At 43.1% G+C, this 21,956-nt stretch overlaps 1 protein-coding gene across 1 annotated transcript in view; it reads right to left on the reverse strand.

The window, feature by feature from the left end:
• Cpd (carboxypeptidase D) overlaps positions 1 to 21,956 on the reverse strand; it is a 64,416-nt gene that overhangs the window by 2,545 nt on the left and 39,915 nt on the right. Inside the window, exons 9-19 of the mRNA XM_051158000.1 lie at positions 15,417 to 15,519; positions 14,867 to 15,009; positions 13,952 to 14,121; positions 10,950 to 11,273; positions 9,215 to 9,410; positions 6,359 to 6,494; positions 5,436 to 5,567; positions 4,621 to 4,716; positions 4,453 to 4,517; positions 978 to 1,109; positions 415 to 600 (exon numbers count right to left, since the gene is read on the reverse strand). Coding sequence (XP_051013957.1) covers positions 415 to 600; positions 978 to 1,109; positions 4,453 to 4,517; positions 4,621 to 4,716; positions 5,436 to 5,567; positions 6,359 to 6,494; positions 9,215 to 9,410; positions 10,950 to 11,273; positions 13,952 to 14,121; positions 14,867 to 15,009; positions 15,417 to 15,519 — 1,683 coding nt within the window. The remainder of the gene's footprint in view (positions 1 to 414; positions 601 to 977; positions 1,110 to 4,452; positions 4,518 to 4,620; positions 4,717 to 5,435; positions 5,568 to 6,358; positions 6,495 to 9,214; positions 9,411 to 10,949; positions 11,274 to 13,951; positions 14,122 to 14,866; positions 15,010 to 15,416; positions 15,520 to 21,956) is intronic.

The following is a 21,956-nucleotide window of genomic DNA, read 5'->3' on the forward strand; positions in this document are numbered from 1 at the left end:
AGGGCATGGAGAGATGGGGGCTCCCACTCTCCAGACTCCAGCTTTAGGGAATCCAGGAATTCAAACCCTCTTCTGGCCTGTGCTGGCACTGCACACCAAATATTAAAATTAAAAATGTCAAAGCCACTTATGGCACACAGCAGCCCTGCTTCACTAATGCTTTGGGCCTATAAAGCAAACCAGGAAAAGTAACTTAGTGTCATCTATATTACACAAAATGCTATGCCAGCTATTCTTTTGTTGCTGAGGAATAGAAAAACACCTCTGGCAACAAAAAGATAATAGACACTGTAATGAAGAAGTGGGCATAATTTTTATTTCCTTATCCTCTCATGCTTTCTAGAAAAAGTCTCAAAATAAGACACAAGTGTTTTATTAACATAAGCACTTCTGCAATCCACCTGAGTTCCGTACCTGGGAATGCTGCTGCTGGTACCCGTCAGCAATGGCATTGATGTTATGGACTCCGGGAGCTAGAAGCACATGGAAATAGCCCCCCTCTTTTGTGTGCACTTTTATTCCTTCGTTGAGTACAATGACTGCTTTAGAGATTGGTTTACCGGTCTTGTCTTTAACCAACCCATGGACTCCTTTGTGGACCTGAAAAAAATTAACATAATTCAAGTTTTCACAATTCAACAGGTATTTTACAAGCAATAGCTTGAGGCTTGATCAAAAATCAACCCAGCACACATGCACGAGCACGCTCATGTGCAGACATACCCGCTACACAAAACAGCAACAACAAAACCCTTACAGCTATGAATAGGGCACATTCTATAATCCTAGCTACTTAGGAGGTAGCTGCAGGAAACAGAGTTCAGGGCCACTGTCATCAAATTAACAAACTCAGTCTCAAAAAAAAAAAAGTTTGATGAAGGTTTTTGTTGAATATACGTAGATGATGAAGCCTGGCATGTCTGAGGCTCTGGGTTTGAAGCCCAGTACCAGAGGCAAACAACTAAAGGCAAGCTCACCTCCACCAGCATGCTAAGAAGAGACTTCTTGTTCTCGGCCCACAGGGCAGGGAGCTGAGCTGCACTTGGGAAGAGGCAGCAGCTTGTGTACACTGTGATTTCTGGGCAATGACCATAGGTGACACTATAATCCTGAAATATAAAGTCCAGAATCAAATTAGTACATATAAAAACTCATTTTGTAAAACAGAGTAACTGGGAAGAAAATGGGTGAAGTAAGCAGTATTTGTGATGCATCTTACAACAAATATAAATAAACCATCATGTGTGATAATGGGTCCCCTGAGGACAGTGGCTATGACTGGCCCACTCTGTGGCAGCACTTCCCATGGTGTAAGAACAGATGAGGGTTACTGGGGTCTGCTGAGCTGCTGAGTCCACATGGAGAGCCAGCTTGCCTCTCCACTCTGTGACTCCACTGTTGCTCCCACAGCCCTGGAGGTGGAGGACAAGCACTTGGCCTGACCTCTTCAGTCTGAGCCCGCTGTGACAATGGCAACTGCCACAGCAGAGCACCCAGTCAAGCGCAAGAGCCACTTCTGCAGAACTTTGCCTGCCATCTTCCTGAAACTTGCTCTTTTGCACATCGTCATGAAACATAATCATAATCTTTTTTTCTGTTATAACTTTTTTCTCTATTTTTGAGATTATAACATAGTTATATAATTTCTTCCTTCTCCACACCCTCCCTATGCCCTTTCTTGCTCTCTTTCAAATCCATGGCCTCTTTTCTCATTGATTGCTGTTACCCATATTACCTAAACATATGTTTATGCATATAGATTTCTCAATATAACATTATATAGACTGAGCAGTCTATATAAATGTAACATGTGTCTCTCCGGGGCAGGCTATAACCAATTGCTGTGGTATTGGATAACCAGTTGGTGTGCTGTTCCTTAGGGAATACTATTTCTCCAACTCTAAGCATTTCTAAGTTGCCTGTAGGCCACTGCAGGGTTGAGGCCCTGTGGTCCCCTCATGCACGTGGGCAGGTCTGTTGTAGTTGTCCGTGTTCAGGCCACGGTCAGGCAGCCATGTTGGTGATCTTTTTATGGTTTAGCGTCTGACATCCCTAGGAGACAGCCTCACAGCAAAGTCCTTAATCCTCTCTGCCTCTTACAATCTTGCTCTCTCTTCTGAAATGTCCTCTAGACCTGTAAGTGCTGGAGCTGTTTTCTAGATGTGTCTATTGGGACTGGGCTCTGCAGCTCTACATTTTGATTGGTTGTGGCTTTCTGTAATGGTTTCCCTCTGCTGTGAAGAGAGGTTTCCCTGAGGAGGCATGAGGACCACACTTGTCTGTGGGCATAAGGACAAACGCTTAGGACGTAGTTAAGGGTTATGCTGGCCCAGGGAAGTGCTGGTTGTCGGTTTTCCTCCAAGAGCCGTGATTTCAATAACCCTTGGTAGTTAGCTGGGCTTGTAGGACTAGGCATGGCTTCCCTCTTGTTGAGCCGGTCTTAAGGCCAATTAGAGAGCTGTTGGTTACCGCCAACGTATTCTTGCCACTACTGCACCCTTATGGTTATTGTACCAGAAACTCCATTTTTTTTTCACTATAATCCATAATTTCCAAATCATGTCAACTCTAGTTCAATATCATCAAAACTAGAACTTTAACACTCGATTCTTACCTTATAGTCACTATTCTAATCAAAGCCCTTATAACTTCTTGTCTAGACTATTTCAAACTAGTTTCTTTGCGGTGTCTCCTTCCAAAATATCCTAATTTCTCCTTAACACAACTCAATGTCATTATAATCTTACTCAAAATCTTTAGTAGCTTTCTATTCCTTATTAAAACTTAATAATTTAAAGCCCCAAATTCTTTTCATTCTTGTCTCTATCTGGGAAAGGCCACTCAATAAACTGCTAAGTGGCCTTTCTGTGTATGCTGCTTCCTTATTCTGAGCATCCTGCTTCACCGTCTCTGTATCTCTATCTCCATATAAAGGGAGGGGAGGGCTGTGGCTCTGACTAGGTAAGTATTTTCTGTCTTTAAAATTTTATAATATGTGGAAAAATGTTCTGTTCTAGGTCAATTAATTCTGAAAAGCCACTTGTTCAGTGGGCCTTGGAACATATTTTATTTATCATGTTACTGAAAAATGCCTCCCACATAGTAAATTTTTTGAACAAAAAACTTTTAGATCTATTTTATGTATGTGTTTTGCCCGCATGTATCTATGTGCACCACATGTGTGGACTGCCCACAAAGATCAGCAGGAATCCTATCCCCTGGACTGGAATTACAGGTGTCTGTGAGCCAGCATGTTCCCGGCATGTGTGTTCTGGAAACTGACCCTGGATCCTCCGGAAAAGCAGCCAGTGGGATTTTTGTTTGTTTGTTTTTTGTTTTTCAAGACAGGGTTTTTCTGTGTAGTCTTGGCTGTCCTGGACTCACTTTATAGACTGCGCTGGCCTTAAACTCACAGCGATCCACCTGCCTCTGCTTGCCTGAGTGTTGGGATTACAGGTGTGTGCCAACACGCCTGGCTCTAACCAGTGTTCTTAACTGATGAACTAGCTTTCAAGGCCCCCACATAGTAAATCCTTAAAAAATAAAGAAATGCAAATGAAGTCAATTTTCTCAACACAACCACTAAGTGAATCCAAGCAGTCTTTTATGCAGAAAAAGAAAAGACAGTTTCAAATTCATCTGGAGTTGTAAGGACCCTTGATTGCCCCAAACAATCCTTAAGAACAACAAAGAAGACTATAAATCCCCGTTTTTGAAAAGTATTACAAAGCTGTAACGAAGCAGTCTAACAGCAAAAGGACGACTGCAGACCTGTCCAGCGTGGTGGCGCACGCCTTTAATCCCAGCACTCGGGAGGCAGAGGCAGGAGGAGCTCTGTGAGTTCGAGGCCAGCCTGGACTATAAAGCGAGTCCAGGACATCCAAGGCTACACAGAGAGACCCTGTTTTGAAAAACAAAACAAAGGGCTGGAGAGATGGCTCAGCGATTAAGAGCACTGTCTGCTCTTCCAAAGGTCCTGAGTTCAATTCCTAGCAACCACATGGTGGCTCACAACCATCTATAATGTGATCTGTTGGCTTTTTCTGGCACACAAGCAAAACACTGTATACATAGTAAATAAATAAATTAATTAAAAAAAAAAAAAAGAAAAACAAAACAAAAACAAAAGAACTGTCAGGTTAATTCAAGACCTAAGCATGTCAAGGGAGTCATGAGTCACTTTCCTGTCTTAGAGACTGTGCCTCTCCCTTCACTGGATGACCAGCATTCATTTTTTAAAAAAATATTTACTTATATGAGTGTCCTATTTGCATGTATGGCAGAAGAGGGCACTAAACCCCATTATAGATGGTCGTGAGACACCATGCGGTTGCTTGGAATTGAACTCATGACCTCTCTAAGTGCAGCCAGTGCTCTTAACGACTGAGCCATCTCTCCAGCCCCATGACCAGCATTCTTAAGGCCATTCTAACTGTGCTCTCTAAAACATACCTTCATGCTGCCCAGGTGACTGTGCCACTCTGCTCCACGCATTACTCCTCCGGGAATGTTCTCGTCTATAAAAACCATTGGGAAACATGATCAACAAGACCAAAAGGCTCCGCTGTCCCAAAAGCAATCAAGCAAAACAGGAAACCCCGGGGTAGAGGAAACGCCTACCTGACTTATTTGGGCAACTGGGCTGACCCATGTGCATCGATGGATGGTTATTTGCATAAAGAGATGCCAAATGCTTTAAAGTTTCTTTGTTTTCCACTACCAAGAAGAGAAATTTGAAAGTCAGTGGAAAAACTGAAAAGACTTTTGTTCAAGTTAAGCATAGCGTATTTGAGTCCTCTTCCTCTCCTTCTAGTAAGTTCTGCACCCCACTGAAGTTTACTGAGGAGTTTCCATAAATAACAACATTGTTTTGTTTAGTCCAAGACAAACAAACTTACAAGCAAACATCTTTACATGAAAAAAATACTAATGGTGAATTTATACAACAGGAGAAGATACGGTCTTCTTTTGGTTTTACTGTACCTCAATTATGGACACCTGGGGCCTAATAACAATACCCCTTGCACACTGCATTGAAAACAACTCAAGCTATCTGCATATGCTGTGACCTGGAGAAGAGTCAACAAGCAGCTGCTTAGCTTACCACAGGGCACAACCCACTGGGCAAGGTGTCAAGTGGGAGGGAGCGGGTAGACTGTTCTATGAGAATTGGCACTCACTTTTGTGTGTATAACACACAATCTCAAAATCTACAAACATGAACTTCTCAAAGCCTGATTGTAGACAGCACTGAACAGACATGACTAGAGGCTGCGACTCAACACAGCGTGGCCGCCACCAGGTCTTCCCTCTCCAGCCTGCCTGAACTGTTCATGTGCAGTATGGATTGTCGTCTACGGCTGACTAGTTGAGCATGAAGCAAATCAATTGCTCACTACTGAAACACAGCACGTGAGAACTGGCACTCAGCACACCTGTCTGGACCGGCTTGTCATACGGATATGTGACCAACACAGAGCCGCCATCTAGAGCAATGGAAAGGCTGAAGTCCTGTTTCTGAATCAAGTTTTCAATGATGGCTTTAGTCTCAGGTTGGGAGACATTACCTTAAAAAAACAAAACAAAAACAAAACAACAACAAAAACAGAACAGTTAAATACAAAATATTAAGTTTTAAATTTTAGCGCAAGTATAAAGAACCATTCTATTTGAACTCCACCACAATGTTGGCTTACAGAACCCGTGGGCAGCCAGCTGGTGGAGGCATACACCTTTGCGACTAGCCCTCTGGAGACAGAGGCTGGTGGATCTTTTGAGTTCAAGACTGGCTTGGTCTACAGACCGAGTTCCAGGACAGCCAGGGCTACACAGAGAAGCCTTATCTAGAAAAACCCAAACCCAAACCAACCAAACAAAAAGACCAAAAACAAAACAAAACAACCCCCTCCAAGACCAACCCCCCCCCCAAAAAAAAAACCCAACTTGTGGGTAATTGTCTTTCCATGTGCTGCCTCAAGCCAGCAAGACATGTTCTCAGAGGGCGGTTACTCCAAGTTGTGCAGAGTGAAGAGAATGTGTGCACATTAGCACATTATACACAACAGCGTGCACACATGCTGTGCGTGTGTCCACAGTCAGAAGGGCAGAGAGGGCCGGGAACACCCCAATAATCCTAAGTTTCTTTTAAAAAGATAAAACGCAAAACTTTAATTACTTTTGCAAAGTGAAAGAAAAATGTTCAAAATGTTTTCTGGATGTCTAGGTTGATTTATAGTTCACACTCACAGCTCAGACAAGTAGCACCCATCACTCATCCACAAGGTGGGCTGACCAGTCTCCAAGCTCAGAAACACTCATGTCCAAAGTACCAACTAAATGGCCTAAAGTTTGGTCCTACTTGTGAAATCTGTGTCCAGGTCTTTGCCGCGGGCATTTGCTTGCCCGGCCTTTGAGGTGCAGTCTTTCTCTTGTGCTCGCTCTCGCCCGTCTGGGTTCAGAGAAGGGACAATGACAATTCTAGTCCTGTCGACCAACTGAAATAAAAAAGACACCAAAAGCTCGTTTTTCTATGTGGACCTGACAGGTACTTCTCCCCTTCATTTTAAATGTCATTTTAAAAGGCAGAACACTAATAGAAACTAAAATGTAAAATTCTCATTTGCTTTGAATAAATTTTAAAAGAAAGGAGACAACACTGCATAACTAACACTCCTCATGACCTCTTGGTGACAAAGAATAGGAGTCACAGAAGCACTCCTGACACACGAAAATCCAGCTTGCTGGCTGCTTTTCTGTGTAAATTTTTATGGGAACATCACCAAGCCCATTTGTTTATGTTTAATTACTTTTGTGTATTATAATATGAGATTGAGTAGCTACACAATGTCTGAGGCTGTTAACCCTAATTATATACTGTCTGGCCCTTACAGAAAACATTTGCGGATCACTGCCTTAGTAGAAACGGTGGGACTATTTTCTGGATTACAAGTGGACTATAAAATCTGAAAATAGAAATGCCTTTTCAGACAAGGAGAGTGGAAAACAGCATGTCCAAAAACCCTAGGTAGGCTATCTGCCTTGCTATACTTTCTCCTCAATATGCCCCATAGGCACTAATGCCTATACATGTGACATGAAGTAATTTCCTAGGTTCTTCACCCTACCTATTTCTGATAGCAGGACACTCATCTTCACTGTCATTTTCACTGCATTCAGACTCACCCCAGAAATGCACCTGTGGGGGTGTCATTAGGGAAGTGTGACTATGGACCCATGCTCAATGTCTGTGCCACTATCCCAAGGACAAGGGTCTCAGACAAAATGAAGAGGGGAAGAGGAGGAAGCAAGCAGAAGACCACTGTGCTTCCTGGCTTCGGATCTAGTGTAGCTGGCCACCTCCTGAACACCACAGGCCTTCACCATAGCGACGGGCTCTCATCCCCTCTATGCCAGAGGTACAGTAAACCCTTTCTTTCTGAAAAGACGTTAGGCTCTTTGGCTCACTGGCTCCTCAATCTGCCTTCTGGAGGGTTTAAGGTAGCTTATGCTTCACCACAGACCTACTCACCAGGTCTCTGCATCCCGTCACCTCTTTCTCTTTTGCCAGGTTCCAGTGTCCAGACTGGCTTCAGAAGCTTTGTGATTCCTGTTTAAGCATTTCCCTCATGATATGGTCTCTTATTACCATCAGCCCAGTAGATACAAGCCTGGCTATATGTTAAAAACAACCTGGGCTTGGGTAGAACATGCACCTAACATGTACAAGGCCCTGAGTTTGATGATAACCCCACATTCAGAAGTTGAGGTGGGAGTGTCAGGAGTTTGAAGCCAACTTGAGCTCTATAGCAAGTTCAAAGTCAACCTTGGCTACATAGTGAGACTCTGTCTCAAACAAACAAACAGCCTAAAGCTGTGGCAGTCTATTCCTGGGGAGGAATTCCTGGGGAATAAGGAGTTATAAAAGAAATATTGCTGCCTCCTGGGGATGAAGTCCAGGCACTGGTGTTTCAAGGCTTTGGGTATTTCTAATATGCAGTCAGGGATTTCATTATCTCATTTGAAGAAAGAACAAACAAGGGTAAGAAGTTGTCAATGAAGATGATAAGACAATTTTTAATCCAGTCTGATCTCATCTAATCACATAGGTCCTTTCCGATCCTGATCAATACCAGTTCCTTCCCAGCTCCTTTGGGGAAAGGTGGCATATTGTAGCAACACTGCATGGACTTTAAAGCAAGATACACTGGGCTCTGTTTGTTTTTAATTACAAGAAAAACAATAGACTTTATATGTTGGTTTAGATTTGTTTTACTAATGACTGGCTTTGGATGTTTAGTAAAGTAACAAACACCTCCATTCACTTTCCACTTGTGTGACAGATTCCCATCCTTGAAAGGATGAGTGCTGAGTGGCACTGTGTATAAAGTCCCGGGTGACAGCGCTTGGCACGGTCAGGTATAGCAAACAAGTCCTAGTTCTTTGCACCTTTCCTAAATTAGAAGTAGGCAGTGCTAATTACTGACTGTACTTGCCCCCCCCCTTCCCTAAAAGAGCACAGAACAAGGCTTCTTCACTGTGTATGACTAAGCCGTAGGACAAGCTTCCTTTCTATAGCCACAGATGCCTAAATTAGATAATGCTGTGTCAGTATATAATTTATTGCAGCCAAGATCCCCAACAATTTTATATATTACATGAAAGGTAAAAAGAATTACGTCTTTCACTCTATTTTTCAATATAGTGACTCATTTATAGGTAATTGAGAATGGCGGTTCTTTAAGTTAGAACATACAGAACTGTGGGTAAGGTTTAAAGGAGTCTCAGCTTACAGAACTGATGGCAAACTCTCAATATTTTCTTCTTCTTTGCGTCTCAACATATACAAAGAAATATACTAACTAGAAAGACACCATGAACAATGAGTATATGCAAAGATGATTCTTTTCCCCCCATCCTACCCCATCCCGAGACAGGGTCTCTCTGTGTCGCCTTGACTGTCCTGGATTCGCTTTGTAGACCAGACTGGCCTTGAACTCACAGTGATCCACCTGCCTCTGCCTCCCGAGTGCTAGGATTACGTGTGTGTGTGCTATCACGCCCAGTTCGGTTTTTTGTTTTTTTTTCTTATAGTACACAACGTACTAAAGGTGCTTCTGTGTAAAATCTAGTAAGAAATTTAAACTTTTTCCACGGCGCCCTGATATCAGCGACTCTGGAGCCTTTGTCTATATGGCAAAACAAATTAGTCTCTTACTTGGGTAACAACTGGGTTCTTTTTGTAATTCAGGCAAAGAAATTCTGCCAGAGCCAAAAGCAGTTCAGTTCCAACTGGAGCGTTTCCATGGATACCAGCAACAAAGCGAATTTTTGGTTCTTCAGGTTCTGATATGTTGGGCTTATTGGAGATTTCGAGGGACCAAATGTGGCGATACTCAGCACTCTGTCCCAAACTTCCAGAAACAAAAAGTCAGTGAGCAATCAAGTGCTACATTAAACTTAACTTACGGACTTTCAAACTAACGGTGGAGGTGGAGACGCCAAGCATAACCCCCTTGAGGCCGTGAGAGAAGCCCGGTGCCAGAGCCCCAGGGGCGGCTCCATGACTCCTGCCAGGCTCGGTCCCCACGCTCGGTACACGGCCCTGGCTCTGTCTTCTACACCGACGCACTTCAATTCTTATTATGGAAATATTAAATATACTAACTGTAGGAGTCTCTCCTTTTAAAACCTAAAGTAATCTTTATGAATAACACTTTATACTTTAAGTGTAACGTCAGTTTGACAGTAAAAGCTAAGTCAGCAGAAACAAAATAAATGATCAGATTTGCACTTTCACAAGAGCTTCGAGCAGAAGGCTGCCTTTTGTTACTGTGACGGAAGAGTGAGCAGCTCTAGACTGGAGTAACGTATTAGCGTTAAGTTGAAAAATATTAATAAGATAAAAGTCATTGTGTTTTCATCCAATGACACTTAGTGCCTGTGGATATACCACCTAAAAAGCCTGTCCCTACCAATGGTAGATAGGCTGTGTTTTCAGGAAACATTTAATTTTCAAAAGCACATCTTGAATTAGAAGGGTTAAAAAATTAAGTGAGCTTTTAAAAAAAGTAGCTAGCAGAATAATGCCCAATTTGGGCTTCGTTTAAGTAGGGAGACCGTAAACTGTATGGAATAGTATGGCAGACTTTAAAGCCCAAACAAGGCAGAAATACTAAAGTCAGTTGAAGAAAGGAAATTAACTGGTTCTGCCAAATTAAATATCGCTCTGCATCTATGAACACCATAAATCAGGATTTAAGAAGCTAAAGTGTCTGTCAAAATTAAAAGAATCAATGAAATGAGGTGAGTGAGAAAGAAAAGGGCTAAGTGACGCTGAGCAGGTGTACAGAGGCAGCTGTGTGCTCGTGGCACAAACACCCTCCCACAGCAGGCAAAGCGCAGCTGTCAGCTCTTCATGGATACCGCGGGAGCCATGCAACAAGACATGAAGGAACGCCTGGAGTGACACAGGGGAGCTGAGCAGAGAAGCCCAGAAAGGAAGGAAGAGCTGCCCCACCCACCAGTGTGACATGCGCTGTGGACTGTTCCAGGGTCACAATCTAAAGTTTCAAGTGTGAGACTATAGGCAGACCAGAGCAAAGCAGTGACAATACCAGGCCTTTTCTGTACGCGACCCAACAGCTGTCCACTGCCCTCAGCAAAATAAAGAAGCTAAACAGCACTTAGTGAGACTACAAGTCTGCAGCTGGACCTCAGCAAGCATCAGAAAATAGTCAGAGGAAGCGATGCAGTCTACGCATCGCTAACCTAACAAATGGTTTCTGCCGATACACGAGATTCATTGCCAGAAAATCTCCTTGTGAAATAAGACTCCAACTTGCATACATTTGATCCCCCAAATACCTCTAAGTAAGTAAAAGATGCATTCCGATGTGGCAAAGCACGGATGGACCCGCTTAAAGGAAGAAAGAAAAACGAGGTGCTCTTACGTGGTAAGGTTTGTAATGTGTGGGTAGTTCATTACAAGTCCTCTCAGGAACTCAGATAAGTCTTTGTATGAATGGTATCGATACAGAGCCAGGTCTGAGGATGAGCTCAGCATGAAGCCTTCCAGGCCATTCTCAGCCGAAAGGTGTTTGATCAGTGCTTCAAACTCTTTAGAAGTTGGGTCGCTGGCGTCGTCAGTGCTGGTGCTAGCCCCCTTTCCTTTCTTTGATTCCCTGTTTGCATCTGTTGAAGATCGAACAAGCGTGAAGTTGACCTGAGTAGCACCTTCACTCCTGACGGTCACGTTCTTGGTAACGGGGTTATACCTATAAGAAAGCAGACAGGTGAGACCCATACGCTCTCAGTATCCAAGAACTGGGAAACAGACGGGCAGAGAATGAAGAATCCAAGGAAGAAATGTGATGTAGGTTTCAAAGGAGTCAAGTTTTCAACTTTGAGTTAATTTATTATTAAAAACAAACAAACAAACACATGTGAATGTATAATATGAATGAGTTTCTAAGATTCATGCCAGGCATGGAGGTATACAACTTTAATCCCAGCAGAAGTGGGCAGTTCTCTGTGCTTGAGGCCAGCATGGTTGCCATAGTGAGTTCCAGGACAACCCTGGCTATATAGAGAGACCCAGTCTCAAAACAAACAAACAAACAAAGATTTCAGGGGCTGGAGAGATGGTTCAGTGGTTAAGAGCACTCATGAGCTGCTCTTTCAGGGGACTTGGGTTCAAATCCCATGACCCACATGGTGGCTCACAATCATTTAGTAACTCCAGTTCTAGAGATGCAACGTCCTCTTCTGCCACTGTGGGCATGCTCGGACATACATGTAGGCCGCTGTGGGCATGCTCGGACATACATGTAGGCTGCTGTGGGCATCCTCGGACATAGATGTAGGCCACTGTGGGCATGCTCGGACATACATGTAGGCAAATATTTATACACTTAAGATAATAAAAAGTTAAAATAGGATTTCGAATGGAAGTTCACACTTACTGCAGATACCCAGCGCCTCCTAGCATCTGAATGCACCTGTCAGCCTTTAAGGTATGTGGGTGGAAAAGCCTTAGGTAGCAACTTAGGGCATTCCCTACCAAAGACATGATTTTTGCCTGCTTCTCAGCTACTCTGCTGTTCCACTTTCTCTAATTATTCTGCCAAAGTAGAAGAAAAAAGAATAACCCAATAGTGTGGGCTTCTGAGCTATTTCTGAGCGACTAGATAGTTAAATGCTCTGTTCTAGGTGAAAAGAAAGGTACTAATGGCTATAAGGGTCTCCACGTATTTAGCTTTCCTCCAATGGATGGTCAAACTAACTTTACAAAGATGTTGGCTACAAACAAGAGGGGAATTGTAGTGAGAAATTTGGTTTCTTAAAAGCCCAGTTGTGGCCAGGTGTGGTGGCACACGCCTTTAATCCCAGCACTCTGGAGGCAGAGGCAGGGGGATGGATGTGAGTTCGAGGCCAGCCTGGTCTACAAAGTGAGTCCACGACAGCCAAGGCTACACAGAGAAACCTTGTCTCCAAAACAAACAAACAAACAAACAAACCAAACAAAACCCAGTTGTGTTGGGACTATGGTTTTGTTTCAATCCAGGTGTGGGATACAGGGCTACTTCAGACTGACAACAGCAGCTGGCTATGGTTTGGCTCATGCTCTGGTAGAAGCATGGTTTTGCTGGCTGAAGCTGGTTTACACATGGCATTCTGAGGACTCTTCAGAGGGCATATGACTCTAGGGGCCCAGAAGAGCTCTGGAGGAGCTGCTGCTGGTTGCTGGTTGGAGATATCCTGCCCACAAAGATTGGACTTCTCCCAAGGAACTCGGCACCCTTAATCAGCCGGAAGTAGTCTAAAGAGATCTATGGCTCCCCTAACCCTCTATCCTTCTTTCTTTCCTACCTAGAGCTGGGGGGTTAGAAGGGATTGGGGTGGTGTAGGGAGGTAGGAAAAACCCCAATAGTCAAAAGCCTGGCTGCAGGGACTATTCTGTGGTAGTGCCTACTCTTGTCAAATCATGAAGAAAACCATCTGAGCGTGGTGATATGCATGTAACCTTAGCGCTCCAGAGAGCGGAGCAGGAGTGTCAGAAATCCAAGGTCAACCTTAACTACACAGGAATCAGGAAGCTCAGCCGGGACGTCACCAGCTCCTGACCCAAAACAACAAAACAAGCAAACAAAGCCAACAACAACAAAGAAGTTTCAGATTAGGTGTTTCCAATTCTATGCCAGTTGTAAAGCCAGACATGGTGGCGCACGCCTTTAATCTCAGCACTCGGGAGGCAGAGGCAGGCAGATCTCTGTGAGTTCAAGGCTAGCCTGCTCTGTAAAGTAAATACAGGATATAGCCAGATTAAAAAAAAAAAAAAGAACCCCTGTCTCAAAAAATAAATAAACAAAAACAAAAACAAACAAAAAACCAAACCAAACAAACAAAAAAACCAAACCAAAAAAAACAAAAAACAAAAAAAACAAACAAAACAAAACAAAACAAAACCCTCAAAAATCCAATTCTAGGCTATAAAGAACTATAAAGAAAACCAGATTGGTTTAGTTTTCTGAAAAATAAAATAAAATAAAATAAAAGTCATAGGCTCATTTTCTTATTTTTAATAAATAAATCTAGTTGGGCATGCATGCACTTGAGAGGACCAGGAGTTTTGGGGTCAAGCCTGGGCTATAGGAGACTCTGTCAAAAAAGCAAACAAGTCCATAAAGAGGAAAATGGCTTACTCAGAGCCTGTTATCACCACAAAGTTTCATGGAAGCAGTGATATAAATGTTATCACAAAAAAATGAGTGCACGTGAGAGCTTGGCAAAGCTGTAAAAGGGAACTAACACAGACCGGTGTTCTCTGTGGGACGGCGTGACCTTACTCAGCAGAACATGAGCATTGGCCTTTTCCTCCCTTCTTCTGACAAGCACATCTCAGCCATGTCTGCCTTATTCCCAAGCCCTGTATTTGAATGCACTCACCACTTACCCTCGGGCAGATGCTGTGATCTTATATGTCCCTGGGACCAAGAGGCGCCAGTAATCTCCAGCTTTGTAAGTAGTCACTGGGTGGTTGATCTCGGCAACACTGAGCGTGGCATTCAGTATGCCTCTTCCATCTGTGCCATCGAGAACAAACCCTTTGACACCCTGATGGACCTGAACAAAGGACAAGAATACGGAGTCTAAGGGGAAAGATCATCTAATTACTTTGGAAGCTCACATCCAAAACAACACATTGCTAATAATGTAAACAAAGGAGCGACCAGAAGTTAGGGTCCAAGTAAAGCCTGTGAAGAGGCCATGGGAAGAGCATAGCAACAAGAACACTTTAAACCCTAGGACATTAGGCCGACTTCAGGGTGCTGTGAGAGAAAACATGCGGGGGGCGGGGGGCAGGCCTGTTTTGAATGGATTATTTTCTAAAGGAAGAATATTCTACACTGAAAAGGATAAGGAGATACAACAATCAAACACATTACCTCACATCACACACCATGTCTATAGACACTGCTTGTGTGCTACTTTGCTTAATCACCTTTTTCCTCTTCCCCATTTAGACAAATAAACTCATCTATAGCCATGAATTTTCTAGGTAAATACACAAAACAAAGTGGAGTGCAGAAATAGGGCAAATATATTAAAAACAAATTAGAACTAGAAAAGGTATACTGTGGGGCTGCGAGATGGCTCAGTGGTTAAGGGGCACTTGCTTCTTTTGTAGAGGACCCGGGTTTGCTTGCCAGCACCCACATGGCCTCGTGGACACTGTCCACATGCACACATGCAGACAAGCACTCACGCCCATGGACTACTTTGAAGACACACTCTAATATAAAAGCCTCATGTACACAAGGCTCGTTTTGGTCTTGGAGGGAATCACATTTGTTCCTGAGTAATTTACCTGCTTCATAAACTGGATCAGAGACCTTCGATTTTGTTCCCAGTACTTTGGCAGTTCGTTCTCAAATGGGTATTTCACACAGCCTAGTTCGATAGTTACTTCAAAGCAATTTGTCTGTAAATAGTTCCAGTCCTGCATACCACCTAAAGACAAGGAGTTAAAATGCATCACTCTGAATACACGTTAAATAGTTTAGACTCTATTAGGTGAGAATCATTCCTAGTAAAAACCAGACCATCTTGGCTCTGCATAACTGAAGCACAGCAGTAGCTCACGGGAGGGCTCTTGATGCTGGGCGTTCATAAAGAACCCATTAGCACAAGAAAGATCCACAACGGTTTGGACCATCCCCTGGTCAGGCTGTAGTGTGATGTGTCTACGCAGAACTTGAAGAGCAGTTCAACAGTCACTGCACTGTGTTAAAGCATTTGAGCATTTAAAAAAAAAAAAAAAACACACAACAGTTCTTTCTCAAAATTGAAAGGGATCATTAGCAAGCAGCACCATTCAGGAGAATAGAAAACCCACGTTGTAAGGCCTTGGTGGTTACCTGGCACATTATACCAACTAGCTCCATTTGTTATCCCATGAGGGAAATACTCATTAGGGTACATATCCTTGCAAGGTCTACCTTGGAACATCTGGTGATTTTCCTGAAAAAGAAAAAAGAATCTTTGCTAGTACTTCTTTGCATTGACATTAAAAAAAAAAAAAAAAAAAAAAAAAAGTTTGCTGGGTGGATACAGGCAACAATTTTAAAAAGTTACCAAAGGGGTTATGTAAGAGGGTGTGAGGAGGGAGAACACGGCCACAGGAAGTTGTGAGACTTTTCAATATATAGTTTTCTATATCAGTTGGATTTTGACTCTGTGTAGGTCGAAGTTTTGAACCCTGGGATCCACACTGACTCCACAGAGTTGTCCTCTGAACTCCATGGCAATGCAACCACTTTCTCCATCCCACACAACATACATTCACATACAGTTACAAGAAAAAAGCTAAAATTAAGAGCTGGGTGTGGCAGCAGCTGTGGCTGTCTGCACAAGACCAAGCCAGTAAACATTCCAGTGCAGAGTGGGGACAATGGCATGCTTTCCTTATTTTTATTTATTTGTTGCCATTTCTCCAGCTGTTTTCTTCTTTTAGGACAACACTCCTGATACCATTTGTGTCTTAGTGTTTTCAGCCTGGCATTTGGCATGAACAGTATCCAGGCTGGAGCCAAGCATAAAGTACATGGGCAATCACTTAGAGTTCTGAGGGGGGCACAAATAAACACTATAGAAATCCAGAGGACAGAAGAGGGCTTTTGACTGGGGAAGATGGTCAAAGCTTCACCTCCCAGCTTGGCAACAGAAAATAAGGACAAAAAAAGCACAAAGAGAAAAATACAAAATTTATCTATCACCTTGAGAATTAGCCATTTAACCTTAAAATATTCAAACTCCTATTAGAAACTTGCTCTGCCCACCGAGGCTTGTGATCCCATTGCACTCACACAAAAACCATAATTTTAGATCATTGTAATAAGTATACATGTGCTTTTGTGTGTGTGTGTGGGGGGGTCTTATTGTGTAGTCCTGGCTGTCCTGGAACTCTCTATGTAGACCAGGTTAGACTTGAACTCAGAGATCCTACTGTCTCTACCTCTCAAGTGCTGGGATTAAAGGTATGAGCCACCACACCCAGCCACATGCTCTTTTGCTTTCTGGTTTTTTGCTGAAGGCTAGCACCATGATCTGCTAGGCTTCTGACGCCATCAACTTCCACCAATGTCCACCTACCCATCAGATTATACAGTTCATAGACGCACTAGTCTACTATTGGACCAATATGTACATTACAAACATTCATATAAAAGTTAAAGGATACTTTAAAGAAATCTAAGCAGATTTCTAGCATTCTTCCTCCATCTTCTAAGGTCATCTAGAATAAACCATAAACTGGACATCACTGTTCTAGGCATTAACTGCTAACATACTGACTTACTCTCAGAGCTTTAAGGAGCCGGGGAAGGTGGCTCTAAGAACTTTGTTCTGATCACTGCTCTTTTACAAGGATGCCAACACACTTCAGCAGGCAAGGAATAATCTTACAAACGGTGTGGGGACCACATGCTAAAGAATGACTCTAGACACCTCCCTTACACCAGACCCTGAACTAGTTAAAAACAACTCATAAATCTGAAAGTAGAACTAAGACTAATAAGACCAAAAAAAAAAAAAAAAAAAAAAGGCAGAGCGCCTTGTGACCTTTGTTTACTAGACGTCAAAAGTATAAATGACAAAAAGATTAATAAACTGCATATTGTCAGTCATATGATTCCCCATCTTGTTTTTCATAGTTTGACCAACTGAAGATGTTGCTTTGCACTCTCAGCATATATTTGGGTTATACCTAATTTCTTCCGCATGCCAGCTTAGAACTTTCTTTTGCTGATTGCCTTTTGGTGTAAGAGGGTGTAGTGGAAGTTTTGGTTTCTTTAAAAAAGTTCAGTTGTGTTGTGTGAATGTGTTTTTTGTTTTGGTCCTAAGTGTGGGATGTGGAAATGTTGTATCCACTGCTGAAAACAGGCTTGCGAGAGGGCACGTGATCTCTGTCAGCTGGAAACTGCCTTGTGAAAGGGGCATGGTTTTTGCCAGCTGAAAGAAATCCTGACTCTGGGAGGGAATAAATAGGAGCCCAAAAACAGAGAGAGAGACAGACAGACAGAGACAGAGAGACAGAGACAGAGAGAGACAAAGAGAGAGACAGATACAGAGAGACAGAGACAGAGAGAGACAGAGACAGAGACAAAGAGAGAGACAGAGACAGAGAGACAAAGAGAGAGACAGAGAAAGAGAGACAGAGAGAGAGAGAGAGACAGATAATTGAGATTGCCCTGCATCGTTTCACATTACTTGGCTTCACTTTGAGATGCTCCTGGAAACAGTCCAGAGAACGTTTCACACTTGCTGCTGCTGTTTGCTGGTTGATTGGACTGTGGTAGTCCTGAGGACCAAGAGTGGAATTGACCCAAGGAACTGAGTCTAAAAAAGTCTACATCCCCTGTTCCTACTAACCTTCTTTCTCTCCTACCTAGGGTCAGTGGGTTGCAAGGGAGGTAGAGGCATTAAAGAACTTCAAATAAAATAGGTTTTAAAAAAAAATCAAGCTGGGTGGTGGTGGCGCACTCTTTTAATCCCAGCACTTGGGAGGCAGAGGCAGGAGAATCTCTGTGAGTTCGAAGCCAGCCTGGTCTACAGAGAGAGTTCCAGGACAATCAGAGCTGTTACACAGAGAAACCCTGTCTCAAAAACCCCAAAAATAAAAAATAAAAATCAAAGACTACAAGACTACTATTGCTTGGCTATATATGTGACAGTTCAATTTCCAATTTTTACATTTGTTTGCTGTAGATATTTCCCTCTCTTCATGTTTATGATATTATGGGATTCTTTTACATGATTCTTAGCTTAATTATAATCTTTTCTGTCAGTTTAGCGAAGTCTGACACTTGTGAGGCTGTTTACTTGTTTCCCTTGTTGGGAAGGGTGAAGTTATGAGGGTTTCTTGGGTGTGTGTGTGTGGGGGGGGGGTTACAGTACTTTTCTGTCTCATACAACCCTTCAATTTTCTCTTTTTCTTTTTCTTGTTCTTTAACAAACTGCCAGAAGGCACCTTTAATTTCTTTCCCCTTTTCTTTCTACCCTAGAAGCTGTGAGTTTCAGGACTCCCTTTAGCTCACCGGTCCTTTTAAACGGTATCTGCCTTTACATCACACCAGATCCCCTAAACTGTGTGCATCTGACACTGTCCTCAGAATCTCAGGACTCTCATTTGCTCCATTACTTGTTCAGTATCTTAGACTCCATCTTCTGGCCTGCTCTTCACTGGCGCCTCTCTACACCAACCCTACAACCTGCCTCCTTCCATGGGTTTGCTTAGCTCTTCCTTACTGCATAGCCCTCCTGATAGGCAACGTGGGATGGGTGCACAAGTCGTGCTATCTTTCTTATTGTTGTTTTACATTTTCTTGTTTGCATGTATAGAGGTCAGGGGGCAACTGTGGAAGTTGGTTTTCTCCTTCCACCGTTGGGTCCATCCCAGGAACTGAACTCGAATCACCAGGTAGCATTGTTGCCTGCTGAGCCAGCTTGCCAGTCCTGTGGTTAACTCAGTTACTTGCATTTTCAAGATCATTCATAATACTAAGGGTAGAATTTTGGTGATTATAAAGATCTGTACCACCTGAGGAGAAATATTCAGAGGATGACTACTATACAGCCATCACTCACTTTAGCCACCCAGAAACCTCCTGAGACTATTCATACTGGAGAAATCTACACGCATGAAGATGAAATTTTGGGGAGATAACTTTGTGGGTGTTTATTAAGGTTTATGAAAGCCTTGACTTTTGGGGGGGGGGGACCTTTACTTTTACATAAGTTACTTACTGGCCAAGAACAAGAAGGCTGTGTGAACAAAGAGCGGGAACTTTAATGATCATCTCTCCCAGGGACAGCAGAAGATAGACACAGACACTACAGAAGGTGGGATGCAGTGCAATTAAGAAAGGAAGAGAGAACAGGCAGGACACAGCAAATGATGGCTGTGAAGACTGAATCTGGATGAACTCACACCAGTTTATGCCGTTCTACTTTTGTTCAATACAAAGTTCCTTATTGAGAATAAGAGGAATCGGATGAAGTGGGAAATAAGTTGGGAGGCCAAGTAGCAAAATGTGACACTGCTCCCCAGGACTGAGGACTTGGCTGTGGTCAGTGAAGAAACACTGAAGATAGCAGATGGCCACAGCTGTGTGACTATTCTGGGTTATACCTGTGATGACAAGATGGAGAACAGTGGTGGTTGTACTGGCTGGTTTTGTCAACTTGACATAAAGCTAGACATTTAAGAACATGCCTCAGTCAGATGGTCTGTACACAAGTCTACAGGGCTTTTTCTTGGTGTTGCTGTTGTTTGTTTTTGATTTTTGGCTTTTTGAGACAGGGTTTCTCTGTGTAGCCTTGGCTATCCTAGCCCCTTTACAGACCAGGTTGGCCTCGAAGTCACAGTGAGCCTCCTGCCTCTGCCTCCCAAGTGCTGGGATTACAGGCATGTGCCACTGTGCACGGCAGCATTTTTTTTTTTTTTGGTTAATGATTGAAGTGGGAGGGTCCAGACCACCGTGGGTGGTGCCACCCCTTGGGAAGGTGGTCCCACCTTTTGAGCAGGTGGTCCTGGTCTGTATAAGAAAGCAGGCTGAACAAGCCATGAAGAGGAAGCCAGTAGGCAGCAATTCCCCATGGATTCTGCATCAGCTCCTGCCTCCAGGTCCCTGCCGTGAGCTCCTGTCTTGGATTCCCTCAATGGACTGTGACCCAGGATATATACGCCAAATAAACCCTTTCCTCCCGATGCTGCTTCTGGTCACAGTCTGTATCAAGGCTATAGAAACCAAATGAAGACAGCGCTACCTGCTGAGGACTGGGTATTGAGATATTGGTATGTCAAATGATGTGTGCAAGATCCTTAGGGATATCACTGAGAGAAATGGCTATGGGTCTAAGTTAGGGAGAAAGATAAACTTAAAAAGTTTAATGGTCTGGTGGCTGGAGAGATGGCTCAGCAGTTAAGGGCACTGGCTGCTCTTTCAGAGGTCCTGAGTTCAATTCCCAGCAACCACATGGTGGCTCACAACCATCTAGAATGTAATCTGATGCCGTCTTCTGAACTGTAGGTGTGCATGCAGGCAGAGCACTGTATACATAATAATAAATAACTTAAAAAAAAAAAGTTTAATGGTCTAAGGAAATAAATGAAGGCAAAGAATTGTGAAATCATAGCAAATGAGTACAGATTATGATGGGAATATGTAAACAATCTGATCAATTAATTTTGATTTTGACAGATGGTATAATATATTCTCATTACTGTATGCATGACCCCCCAGATATGCCATACCCAAATAGAAGGCAACAATTCTTTTTTTGTTTTTGTTTTTTTGGGGTTTTTTGAGATAAGGTTTCTCTGTGTAGCCTTGGCTGTCCTGGACTCACTTTGTAGACCAGGCTGGCCTCGAACTCACAGCGATCCACCTGCCTCTGCCTCCAGAGTGCTGGGATTAAAGGCGTGCACCACCACTGCCCAGCAAGGCAACAATTCTTTATGGTAAAATAAACAGCTGTATTATTTGATTAGCAACTCTGAATATGACTCAAACAAGGTCCGTTTGCAGAGAGGGAGTGAGTAAGAAGGTAGAATGACAGAAGATTATAATTAGAGAGCACAGAGCTGTAGTAATAACCTTTATGATCCATAACCAATAAAATCACAGACTCAATCAGTAGACCAAGATTGGAAACTACTATACCTAGTCCCAGCATGGAATTTTTCTTAGAACTATTTAAATTAAAATTCCAGACACACATACCCTTTGACAATTCTTTGTGTGTGTGGTGGTTAAAAATAAGTCAGTGTAATTCATTATACTAATGTGTATGTGGAGAACAGAGATTGAAGACTGTCCTCTCTGAATCATTTTCCACCTTATTTTCTGAGCGGAGTGAGTCTCCCTGGCTGCCTTCCCAGGGCTGGGTTTACAGACGTGCTCTACACCCAGCCCTCTGTGTGGGTGCTGAGGATCTGACCTCAGGACATCATGCATGTTGTTGCCCTGCAAGTCCCAGTCACTGTCTTAATATTTTGATTTGGAAAAATAATTGTGCCCATTATAGGAAGTTTTAAAAACATAGGATCTTGTTTGCCCTTTTTACATTATGGTAAACTTTAAATACCTTAAATGAGTTACTGGTGATTTTTGTTTTGTCTTTTGAGCCGAGGTCTCATAGCCCACACTGGCTCGGAACCTGCTTTACCAGAGTGTCCCCCAATCATCATCCTTCTGCCTCATCATCCAGCTCCCAAGGCTGGGGTTCAGGCGTGCACCGCTGGACCAACTGGCAATACTTTACATAGGGAGCCAGAGACTGAAACTGTAGGTTCAACAGGCCTAAAAGGCCTCTGTAACACGTGTTCAACCTTTCCTGTACTGAGACGGTTGCAGGGCTTTTGTGTTGGTACAGTAACTAGAGCGGCCTGTTTTCAA

Source organism: Acomys russatus, chromosome 16 (genome assembly GCF_903995435.1).
Source record: "Acomys russatus chromosome 16, mAcoRus1.1, whole genome shotgun sequence".
NCBI lineage: Eukaryota > Metazoa > Chordata > Mammalia > Rodentia > Muridae > Acomys > Acomys russatus.